Genomic DNA, 12,555 nt, shown 5'->3' with positions numbered 1-12,555 from the left:
AGGCCTTACACTACTCCCTAATTCTTTCATGTTACCAGCCTCGGAACGCGAGCAGCCTTCTGGTAAACTTTCCTCATCTCTTTCCCTATGAAGTTCACTATTAGTTTTACAATTATTTGTACTATTCCCCACACTCCCATCTCATTCTGGCAGAATCTCAGGTAAGTATTCCCTTTGAGGAGGGTTTTTCACATAAAAGTATCCATGTCTCTCATTTTCAAGTTCTTGTTCTTCGGTATCACTTAAGTCCAAGTGGCTTAGTTTTAGTTTTATCGTCTTCTCGTTTGTTTTTCTTTCAGACGTCACCACCTCTGAAGGCTGAAAACTATCTAGTCGAATTTCATCTCCAATAGGAAGCAAATGTTGCCTATGGTAAGTATATACTTTGTTAGACCCATCTTCAGGTATAATTTTATACACTGGCAAATCAGAAAACTTTTCCACCACCACATAGGGTTCCTCCTTCCACCGGTTGGCTATTTTAAACTTTCTAGGTACCCCTAATTGCCTAAGGAGTACCCTATCACCAGGAGCTAGTTCCTGATTGCGGACCCTTTGATGATATATGGTCTTATTCTTTCGTGCAAGCTTGTTGGCTGTTCTATTGGCTAATTCAAAAGCGGTTTGTAATTCACTCCTAAGATTCTCTACATATTTGGTGTGGGAAATGGGGGATTTGGGATTCGGATTTATTCCCATACACACATCAATAGGAAGTTTCGCTTCCCTCCCAAACATTAAAAAGTAAGGTGATAACCCTGTGGATTCATTCTTCGTGCAATTATAGGCATGTACCAGTTTATTTATGTATTTCTTCCAGTTACTCTTATCCAACGGGTTTAATGTGCCCAACATATTTAGTAACATACAGTTGAACCGCTCTGGTTGAGGGTCACCCTGGGGGTGATAAGAAGTGGTTCTAGATTTTTTTATGCCACAAATGTTACTCTCAAAATCTCTTCCTTGATCCGAGTGTAACCTATTCGGAAGGCCATAATGTACAAAATATTTGTCCCATAAAGTGTTGGCCGTGGTAAGAGCCTTTTGGTTAGGTGTCACGTAGGCTTGGGCGTACCGAGTGAAGTGGTCTGTTATCACCAGTACATTGTACTTTTTCCCAGCATCTACTTCTAATGTCAGATAATCAACACATACCAAATCCATAGGGCCAGCACTTTGGATATGCCCCAATGGTGCTGCTCGAGTAGGTAAAGTTTTCCGTAGGACACAATTCCCACATGTTTTACAGTAATTTTCAACTTCCGCTCGCATATTAGGCCAATAAAACCTATCCGCCACTAATCCATAAGTTTTTTCTATTCCTAGATGGCCATGGTCATCGTGCAGGGCATGCATCACTGTCTCCCTATACTTATATGGTAGCACTATTTGAGATCTCTTGCTTTTTTCCATCTTGGGATCAATTCTGTATAGGAGGTGATTTTTTATTAATAATCTGCTCCGTTGCTTTCGTAACAATTTTGCTTCCCGGGATGTATTGGAAGAATTTGCAGAAATAGCAACATGTTGGTTCATTTCTTCAAACAAAGGGCCTGATTCAGAGCTGAACACTCTGACCAGAGTGCTCGCTCTGAATCAGGGCCCTCCTCCATGAAAATGGAGCGGCCTCCTGGGCGCTCGCATAGCTGTGGGTGACCACCCACAGCATATGCGAGCGGCCAAAAAGATGGTCGCGATGGTCTTGACCATCGCGACCATCGGACTTGGGATGGAGACCCTGCGGTAGGGTCTCCCTGCCGCAAGCCCTGGAGTGATTTTGGCTCTATCAGAGCCAAAATCACTCCCACTGACATCACTAGTGATGTCAGTGGGGCCGGCTTCAGACGGTAGGCGTTCCCATGGGAACACCTCCGTCTGGCAGGCATGCCCCCAGCACGCCCACCAAAGGGGGCGTGCTGTCAATCAACATCAACAGCACGCCCCCTTTGGTGCGAGACCCGGAGCGATGGCAAGCCCGTCGCTCGCCGGGTCTCACGCATGTGCACGACGGAGCTCCCTCCGTCATTCGCATGCGCAGTGGGGAACATCGACCCGCTTGCGAGCGTCCTGCCGCTCACGAGCAGGTCTGAATGACCCCCAAAGGCCCTATCTCAGGATCTTTCAATTGCTCCCTTTGTAATTTTCTATGATCCACCTTGAGTACTCCTTCTAACTAGTCTACACTTAACCAACAATATGAGAGAGGCAGAACTTTATCAGATGCCCCCAGACTGCTGACCATTTCTTGGCAGTTTTCAATGTCTATTCTCATGTTGTGGCACATTCCCTTGACATCTCCTGCTGGCACTTCTATCCATTCTTCTTTTAACTCCTCAGCCACTTGATTTTGGATTCTGGACAAAGAGTCAGCATCAGTGTTATTAACACCAGGCCGGTATTTTAATTTAAAGTCATAGAGATCCAATGCCGATAACCACCTATGCCCTGTAGCATCTAGTCGGGCAGTGGTATGTAAGTTAACGGATTATTATCCGTGTGTACCACAAAGGAAGCACCATAGAGATAATCGTGGAATTTGTCCTCAACACACCATTTTAGTGCTAAAAATTCGAATTTATGAGTGGGGTACCTTTTCTCACTGGGTGACAGTCCCCGACTCACAAATGACACTGGCCTTAATTGATCCTGTTGGGTCTGGTATAATACCTCCCCTATCCCCTCTTGGGAAGCGTCCATATGCAAAGTATAAGGTAGCAGGGGGTCAGCATATGCCAAGACGGGTGCCTTGGTTAGACATGTTTTAAGTTTCACAATCAAGTCTTCGCATTCTTGACTCCATCTGCTCCCAAAGGGCTCGTTAGGCTGGTGATATAATTTGGGCTCTCACAGAGAACTCTTTTGAGAATTACCTGTGGGTGGGTACCCCTTAGTCAGATCTGTCAGAGGTTTGGCTATTTTAGAATAGCTAGGTACAAATCGGTGGTAGTACCCGCAAAATCCCAAAAAAGAACGTAGTTCTTTTAGTTTGTGGGTATGGGCCAATTATTCACAGCTTCAACTTTTGAAGGATCTGTAGCTATTCCATGCCTGCTGACGATATGGCCTAAGTATTTCACAGACTCTTGACACAGTCGGCACTTATCTAATGATAGTTTTAACCCTCCTTCTTCCAGTCGGTCAAGGACTTTTAACAACCTTTGGTTATGTTCTGTAAGCGTATGTCCAAAAATTATTATGTCATCTAAATAAACAATGGCTTCCCTATAATTCATGTCTCCCATGATCCTATCCATTGTTCTTTGAAAAGTGGCTGGAGCTCCCTTGATACCCTGGGGCATCATCAAGAATTCAAAAAACCCCAGGGGGCATATAAACGCGTTTTTCTCCCGATCTTTTGGGCACATGGGTATTCGGTAGAACCCACTTCGAAGGTTCAATACAGAGAACCAGGTACTCCCTTGTAAGCAATCTAAGGCTTCATCAATTCTGGGCACCACATATTGGTCTGGCACTGTCCTCTGATTCAACGTCCTGTAGTCAACGCACATTCGTACGTCACCATTTTTTTTTCGTGCTATCACTATCGGAGGGGCATAGGGGCTGCGTGACTCTATTATTATTTGATTCTCTAGCAACCCCTTGTAATCTAACGTTGTCAAAATCTGCAGGTGGAATTCTCGGAATGGTGTTTCATCTGTCAATTTGATTTGATGTTCTGCCCCTTTTGCTACTCCTAAGTCCCATTCCCCTAAAGAGAAAACTGATTTTCGTCTTTCTAACTCACATATTAAATATTCCATGTCTGGGAGGGAAATATCGCTATTGTGGAAACACTCAGCAAACCCACTCTGTCTATCACATCCTACCCCTTCCATCCCTGTCTGCACATTCCATGTATTAACTGATGGTGTAGTCTAATTTTCTTGACACCATTCAGCAAGCCTGTTACATATATTGGTGTTAGTCCCAATTATAATAGGAAGTTCTCTTCTCCCTCCTGGGATCTCTGGGCATATTAGGGCAATAAAAGGTATCTGAACTTCTTTGCCATCAGCACTGGTCACTTCCAATATTACTTGAACATACCCTAGATAAGGGTATTTTTCTGTACTTAACCCCCAAATTACTAGCCCGGTTAAAGGCTTAATGGGGATTTCAAAAATATGTTCACGATACCATGATTCAAATATTATAGACACCTGGGAGCCACTGTCTAATAATATATTACATGGACTTCCATTCACCTTTGCAGACACAATCGGGGTGGGTCCTAATAAACCTTCTGGTAGAGCGCCATTCCACCAAGTGTTCCCCATAGCGCATGTACTAATTTCTAGGGGGCCTGTGAGGGGGTCACAGGCCTCCCTCGTCCGTTTCCCGGCTCCCTGAGATCTCTGCTTTGTTCTGGATTTTCATGAGAATTGTCATCATGCACAATATTCAGGGGGCACTCATATGACAAGTGTCCCCTCCGTCCGCACCTGTAACACCCCCTATTTATAGGCCGGATTCCTCGGCCCATTCCTCTACTTGAAGGGGTAGGAGTATTCACCCCTCGCCGTGTTTGATTGGTACTTTGTGAAGCTATAAACCTATCTATTTTCGCGTTCTGCTCTTCCATCATTTTAATTATTCTTTCCTCAAAGGACGTGGGTTCTACAGCGGGTACTACCACTTTTACCCTTTTTACAGTGTTTTCTCGCAATTCTATTATAGTTTCCTCCAGTTTAACATCTTTCATCAAATCATTAAATGTCGGAGGGCGTTTCCGTATTTCTGAACACCTAATTTTTGGAGCTACAGGGTCTGATGTTAACGTACTCCTCAGTAACTGCTTCATTCTACTCTCATCAATATCTTCTTTTTTTTATTCCATCCTTCTCCACTATTTTATATAAAAGTTTGTCCAATCTAAACAAGTATGTGCTCAACTTCTCCCTCGGCTCCTGGAATGTATGATGGAGCCTGGAAATTAAATCTCCTACATCCTCTAGTGTCCCCTATGCATAATCTAATGCTTCAAAATAAATATCTAATGTGGCATCAGAATTGCTCCTCCTGGTAGCCTGGATGACCCCCATGGCAGGTCCCCTCAAGCTTTCAACTACCCTCTGTTTTTTTATGTGATCAGGGCATTTCCACTCTTCAGTCTGCTGCACTGCCGCCTCTTTCCTGTCATCATATTGTTCTTCCCCAGCAGGTACTGGTTGTATACCAGAAAAAATTCTTAATCTCCTGTAGATTCCCTCGTAATGCCATCTTTCTAATTGAGTGACTACCCGTTTCATTATGTTCTCAAACTGACTCCCACATTTTTCCTCACTATTCTCCGGGTCTCCTCTACTCTCTCCCTCATTACTTTCTTTAGTAGAGCTGACTTTTTGTGTTGGTAAACCGGTATCCTCCAATTCTCTTGTTCTTGGCCATATTATGCTCCATCTCCTCCCTGTATTATAATCTGCGATATTCATTACAGGGACCAGGTTAGGGTCTAACTCCCTTTCCGTTTCTATAAGCATGGTGCATACCAACCCTAATTCTCCTCTCCATTTATCCACTATTTGAGGTTGTATAATCCCACACAATGTTCTAACTTGCTTAATTACGTGCTCATCTGTGAATTCTGAGAAATTTCCTCCTACTGCGAAACACCTTTTTGGGTCTACCCCTTTACTCTGACACCATATGTACAGTTCATCCCCATTAAAACATTCCATTTCTCTTTCCTTTTACTGCTTACTGATTAACCTCAAATTTACCCTCAAATCTCAGCAGTATGCCTCCAAAATGTAACCCTTCTATATATATTACTGGTAGGGATATAGGGTTACTACTTAATAGGAAGTAAGTGCCTCCACCCAAACTATTAAAGGTTGTTTGGGAAACCCTGTAAATTAACTGTGTGATGCACAATGGTAAAATATGCAATCCTAGTGTAAATATATACAGTCATTCAAGATGCATATGGTATATAGCAATGCTTTTATGTTAGATTTACCACCCGAGTCCTTTCTTCTCTTGCAGGAGGCCGTAGTCCGGGTTCGTTCCTGGATCACCACTATGTAAGTATTACTCAACAATTTGCTATTAACAGTTCTTATTCTTTATAAGATGAAAAGTTAGTAACATGTGCATATATTAAACTCCTGCAATACAGTCTCGATTAAGGATTATAATATTACTCTCATCAAACAGTTGTACATAGAGTCTTTTACCCTTATAAAGTTCAGTAGTACCTATCAGGGAATGTCTCTATGAAATGTCCTTTGGTATTATGTAACTCCTTAAGTGAACACAAAGTCTTGTTTATGCATCCCCTAACTGGGGTAAAAGTCTCGGCAAAATTAATACTTTCTCCGGGATTAACTTGCTCAGCAATTTAAAGTTATAAGGTAATCCGACCTTCCTGAAATGGAAAGATTCCCCTGTGGGATATAGTGTAGAGCCAAAGCAGTAAGCTATGTGCTATAGCAGTATTGCAATATTTATAGGCTGCACAGGGAGTATTACAAGTGACTATGAACTCCTATTTCTCTGGAACAGTAAAATCCCTGATGATAATACTGCACAGTTTAAATAGTCTATATTCTGAGCTGCGGTTATGAAAAAGACAGTGCAAACTGCTATCTTGTTATAGAAGATTCTTCTTAATACTGCTGGTGCATTCCCATAATTTCTGTCCCTGTACAGCTGTTAGTATCCTTCCTTAGAAGCTAAAAAAGTCTTACTGTCTCTGACTGCCTTTGCTGGAATGAAAAGCATAGAGCCTTCAGCACTTTAGGTGCTGTTGAAACCAAAAGTCTTTGACTAATTGACTGCTCCTTTAAAATGTATAGCATTGAGTCTAAGTTGTTCTGAAGCTATATTTAACCCCTTTAGGGTCTATATTTAACCCCTCTGGCTCTTAATCTTCAAATGGGCCATCAAGACCCATTTCTTCCTCAATGCTTTCCAGCGCTCATCCTAACCCACTACTCTATGCTCCTTCCTCACTATCTTGCCCATCTGTGTCACCCCTGTTTGTCTGACCCTCCCCTCAGAATGTAAGCTCTCGCGAGCAGGGCCCTCTTTCCTCACGTGCTTCTTCTTGCCATACTTTTACTTTCATTCACAATGGCACCTAAAACTGCTTACTGACACCCTGCTGCTTATTTAGGTGTTATGCAGCATTGTTTATAAATCATGTACTTGCACTGCATTGTCTGTACTGTTAATAGCTGTTGTCTTGTGTGCTCATTTGTTTCTGTACTTTGTAAGGCGCTGCGGAACCCTTGTGGCGCCATATAAATAAAGGATAATAATAATAATAATAATAATAATGCAAATATATGCTGCTCCACTCCCTGGCATCTTGCCCAGTTAGTAGTGTCCTATACTATGTAGGCAACGGGGTAATGTGACCTGGGGTGAGTATAGGTTAACTGGTTACTCACAGTGCCTAGTGAGAGCAGCGCTGCTGCGGCAACTCACTCCAAGGATTCCCCAGCTCGGCTAGGATCACCCCCTCTCCCCTTCTTAGGAACTAGAAGGGGCTTCCCCTTCCTTTGATGCCGCTGGCCGCCGGGTTACTCCCCCAGCGCTCAGCTGATGCCGGCGCCGCGTCACCACTGCTTCCGCAGCTGGGTCTGCCTCTGGCTCTGACGTGCCCAGAGACCTCCGGCTCCACCTCCCTGGCAGACGCCGGTGCCCAGCTTACACGGCCGGCTCCTCCTCTGATGACGCTGGTGCTTGGTCACTGCCAACCATTTCCTGCTGGATGCAGGAGTCACCAGCGCCGATCAGGCTTGCCCCTCACTGGCCTCCGCTGTAGCTACCCAGCGCTCTCGCTTCCTTAGTGCCTGATGAGTAGCACAACAGGCACTGGAGGGGCGAACTGCATTCTGATCCCTGATGCTAGCGCAGCTCTTATATACCCTTTCACTAGCACCTCGCGACCTCTCTCTCTTCCCGCTCACAGCGCGAGCTCCCTGTCTCACCCGCTCGCGCTGCGTCTGGAAGCTTCCAAGGCTCGCGCTGTCTGTCCCCAGTCAGCCCAATGTATATGTATTAAAATCACCATCACCGCTTCTGCTGTGGGTCTACCCATCCCCTCACACTCTTCACAATAAATATTTACAGTTACATGCAAATAAATCATTATATACATATCCTACGCCTATATATATACCTGTGTATAAATGTACTAAAATTCACCAAGGTGCCAGGCAGCACTCTTAATGCACTCAAGGCACACCAACCCCAATATATATATATATATATATATATGTTTTCAAGTTTACCCTAGTGTCATTAGGGCTACACATAATACACAGCAGTCACCACGAGGGTGGTTCAATAAGTAAGGCAACAAGACCTCTCACGTATGTGATGTTCTCTATTTCATTCTAATTTGCCACCGGGCCAGAGCAGGTAGACCACTGCTTCCCCTCACGGCCTTTAGATTGCGCCTCATATCAATCATTCTGTCTCAACCACAGTTGTAAGATGGCAGGGCTGGCGGAAACATGGTAAAACTTTGAGGTGCATAGTGTGATCAAATATCTGCATTTAAAGGGCATATCAGAAGCTGAAATTTGTTGCCAATTTGTTGAGGTGTCCGGTGATAACGTCATAGAAACAGGTTTGGGTTTAGTTGACTGCCTTTGGTAATGACAGGACAGACGTTCAAGATGAGTAGCGATCCGGCCAGCCAAGCATGTCTGTCAAGAATCCTGGCTGACTCAGATACAGCAATCTGGACCGACTAGTCGTGACAACGGCACACCTCGGTCATTTACCAAAATCACACTGCTACCACAAAAGATAATAATAGGCCCTTTGCGTTTCCCAAACAAATTATTAATATTTCACCTTCATTTACACACAGGTATGTAGCATGGGCTTCACAGGTTCAATAAGAATCCCGATATAGATTATGTGTGTTTCAATCCAAAAAATGTTTCCAAAGCTAAATTACAAAAAATTACCTGGCGCTGCCCAGGTTTAAATCTTCAAGTCATTACGTTTTATTATGTGATGTTGTCCAAATGCATCCAGTCGAAGGCCCAGAATAGGCTCCCTGGGTCAAAGGTCTGTCCAGCGCACTCTGCCATGAGGTCCGGACCTGGACCCCAACCACTCAATTAGGCATTATTGCTACACCTCTGTGAAGTTTTCATACAAATCCACCCAGTGTAAGGCATAGAACAAGCTCCCCGGGTCAAAGTTCTGCCCAGTGTACACCAACGGGAGGTCCGACCGGGACCTCAAACCCCCTAGTATGTTTTCTTGGATCCAATGTTACCACTCTGTGAAGTTTTCATCCAAATCCAGTCAGTGGAAGGCTCAGAACAGACTCCCTGGGTCAAAGTTCTGCCCAGTGTACACCAATGTGAGGTCCGACTGGAACCCTAACCCGCTTAAAACCTGGCCAGGATCCAACTGGACCATTTCGTATTGGTTTCATCCCAATCGGTGCAGGGGTGTATCTTCAAATTATTACGTTTTATTATGTGATATCATCCAAATCCATCCAATGGAAGGCCCAGAACAGGCTCCCTGGGTCAAAGTTCTGCCCAGCATACACCAATGGGAGTTACGACCGGGACCTCAACCTCCTAGTGTGTCTTCTGGGATCCAATGTTACCACTCTGTGACATTTTCGTCCAAATCCATCCAGTGGAAGGCTCAGAACAGGCAACCCTGTCTGCCCAGCGTACAACAATGGGAGGTCTGACCGGCACCCTAATTCCCCCTAAAATCACAAAAATCAAAGAGGAAGTTTACCTGTGCTCCCAAAAATGGGGTGTGGCTTTGTGACATGTCACCCTGTTCATCACTCTAGGGGGCTTACCCAGCAGAAAGTTGATGCGCTGCTGCAGTGTGCTGCTGCACCATTCTCTCCCATGGCTGCTCCCAAAATGACTTGCGCTATGAGACTTACTGGGAGGGATTGGGAGCAGCAGCACACTTTGTGAATATGGCGCTGCCGGAGTTTGTATGTTATGCCACACAGAGCCCATTCACATTATGCCACACAGTAGTACTCTTTATACACATTATGCCACAATATTGTAGTGCTCCTTATAACACATTATGTCACGAAGTAATGCCCCTGATACATTATGCCATACATAGTAATGTCCCTTACACATTATGCCACTCAAAGTAATGCCCCTTACACAGTATGCCACACAAAGTAATGACCTTTACACATTATGCCACACTGTAATGCCCTTTACACATTATGCCACACTGTAATGCTCCGCCCAGTGACTCAACTCCCCCTGCCTGCTCAGAGTCAGACAGGCAGGCTCAGGCTGCTCCTCTGTGACCCGCTTCTCTCTCCCCTGTGGACACTCCCAGTCCCAGAATGACATGCGTAACAGTGACGTGGTGTGACATCATCACACCGGCATTCTGGGAGACTATGGGAGGGAGCAACTGAACATCATGGTGGTGGCACCGCATTACTGTCTGTAATGGCAGTGCCGCAGAGGGCAAGAGCGGACATATGCCATCAGGTCCTGGTTAGCGCAGAGGTCCGCTCACACTGCGCATCGCTCATGGCTGGTACTGAGGTCTGTCTGTGCTGTTCCTGCCCAGTTCGCTCAATGTTCTGTCTCTGAGTGTGGAGATGGCTCCCCGCAACCCCTCGCTCACAGCGTGTCTCCTTAACATGATGCTACACAGGCTGCATGCCAGAGTTTCCTCCAAAACCACAGTATGGGCACAGCCATGTTGGTTTGTCACCTGTATCTTCCACCACTCAGAGTGCTGCTCCCAAACCAGCTGATCCAATCCCCCTGCCTCTAATCCCTGGGGATCCAGCCCTATAAATTCCATTTCCTGACTGGCCCACATTGCCAGTACAACGTCGCTTCTGCTGAAGTTATAGCTTTGTGCTGAGCTCAGTGGCGGAACTAGAGAGTGGTTGGCCCAGGTGCAAGAATATGCTTTGGGACCCCCCATCCATTCCTGGCACCCCGCACCCCAACATTTTTTTAACAGCCTTCACTCCCCCCCCAGTAATTAAATCCAGTGTCTGTCCTGCTGCCCAGCCTTGTTTTTTCACCACCACTCACTGCCCCCCCAATCATTAAATCCTGTCCTTCCAGCCCGTGTGTCAGCCTCATTCTCCCCCCCAGCGTGTCAGCCTCATTATCCCCCCCAACGTGTCAGCCTCATTCTCCCCCCCAGTCCCAGCGTGTCAGCCTCATTCTCCCCCCCCAGCCCCAGCGTGAGCCTCATTCTCCTCCCCCCAGCTCCAGCGTGTCAGCCTCATTCTCCCCCCCAGCCCCAGCATGTCATTATCTCCCCCCCAGCATGTCAGCCTTTCCCCCCCCAGCCTCAGCATGTCAGCCTCACTCTCCCCCCCAGCCCCAGCATGTCATCCTCTCCCCCCCAGCATATCAGCCTTCCCCCCCCCAGCCCCAGCGTGTCAGCCTCATTCTCTCCCCCAGCCCCAGCATGTCATCCTCTTTCCCCTCCAGACCCAGCGTGTCAGCCTCCTCCCCCCCCCCAGCCCCAGCGTGTTATCCTCTCCCCCCCCAGCCCCGGCGTGTCATCCTCTCCCCCCCCAATGTGTCATTCTCTTCCCCCCCAACCCCAGTGTGTCATCCTCTTTCCCCCCCAGCCCCAGTGTGTGTCTCAGCCTTTTCCCCCCAGCGTATCTCAGCCTTACCCCCCAGCATGTCTCAGTCCCCTCCCCCAGCATGTCTCAGCTTTCCCCCCTCCCCCAGCGTGTCTCAGCTTTCCCCCCTCCCCCAGCGTGTCTCAGCTTTCCCCCCTCCCAGCGTGCCTCAGCCTTACCCCCCAGCATGTCTCAGTCCCCTCCCCCAGCGTGTCTCAGCTTTCCCCCCTCCCCCAGCGTGTCTCAGCTTTCCCCCCTCCCAGTGTGTCTCAGCCTTCCCCCACAGCGTGTCTCAACCTTCCCCCTCCCCCAGCATCTCAGCATTCCCCCCCAGCGTGTCTCAGCTTTCCCCCTGAGCATGTCTCAGCCTCCCCCCCATCGTGTCTCAGCCTTGCTCCTCTCCCCTCAGTGTGTGTCTCAGCCTTGCTCCCCAGAGCCCATACCACCGCAGCCGCTTACTTACCTTGTTTCCTTGGCCGCTTCTCTTCCTCGCTGCTCCGGTCAATCCGCGGCTCCTCCTGATCCTCTCCCTCCAGCAGCCCTGCCTCTTGTTATGACACGGCGCGCGTGACGTCATGACAAGTCATTACAAGTGGCCGGGCTGTGGTGGGTGTCAGACTGTTATTTTGGAGCCGGAGCGGCCGAAGCGGGCCTGCTCCGGTTCCAACCATTTACTTAATGGGGACCAGGTCAGCGGGCAGCGGCGCTGTCGGATGCAGGCGGCCATGGGCCCCTGCACCACAGCGGGCCCCAGTGCAAGGCACCGGCTGCACCGCCGCTAGTTCCGCCCCTGGCTGAGCTCCCAGGTACTCTGTGTCTGTTTGGTCCCAGTCCGTCCAATCCAGTTCCAGTCTGGTGAATAAAAGTCTCCGTCACAGTATTCCAGTCTGGTTTAACTAAAGGATTTGCTTATAGCATTACCCTCGGTCCCAGCCGATATCTATTACCCTCAGTCCCATTCGATATCTATTACCCTCAGTCCC

The 12,555-nt window shown here is 47.2% G+C and overlaps 1 protein-coding gene across 1 annotated transcript; it reads right to left on the bottom strand.

Annotated features, from left to right (window-relative positions):
* Window positions 1-4,961: 4,961 nt before the first annotated feature.
* On the bottom strand, window positions 4,962-5,678 carry LOC148540497 (paraneoplastic antigen Ma1 homolog). Its single transcript, XM_088444699.1, has one exon. The coding sequence runs from the start codon at window positions 5,676-5,678 to the stop codon at window positions 4,962-4,964; it is 717 nt and encodes a 238-aa protein (XP_088300825.1).
* Between the last annotated feature and the right edge of the window lie 6,877 nt (window positions 5,679-12,555).

Source organism: Taudactylus pleione, unplaced genomic scaffold (genome assembly GCF_031769625.1).
Source record: "Taudactylus pleione unplaced genomic scaffold, aTauple2 ptg000019l, whole genome shotgun sequence".
Taxonomy (NCBI): domain Eukaryota; kingdom Metazoa; phylum Chordata; class Amphibia; order Anura; family Myobatrachidae; genus Taudactylus; species Taudactylus pleione.
Note: the sequence above shows the minus strand (reverse complement) of the source record. Positions and strands in the feature narration are given on the sequence as shown.

Bases quoted from the DNA above. Each gene is read 5' to 3' on its own strand.
- LOC148540497 (XM_088444699.1), bottom strand. From the start codon at position 5,678: ATGGAATGTTTTAATGGGGATGAACTGTACATATGGTGTCAGAGTAAA.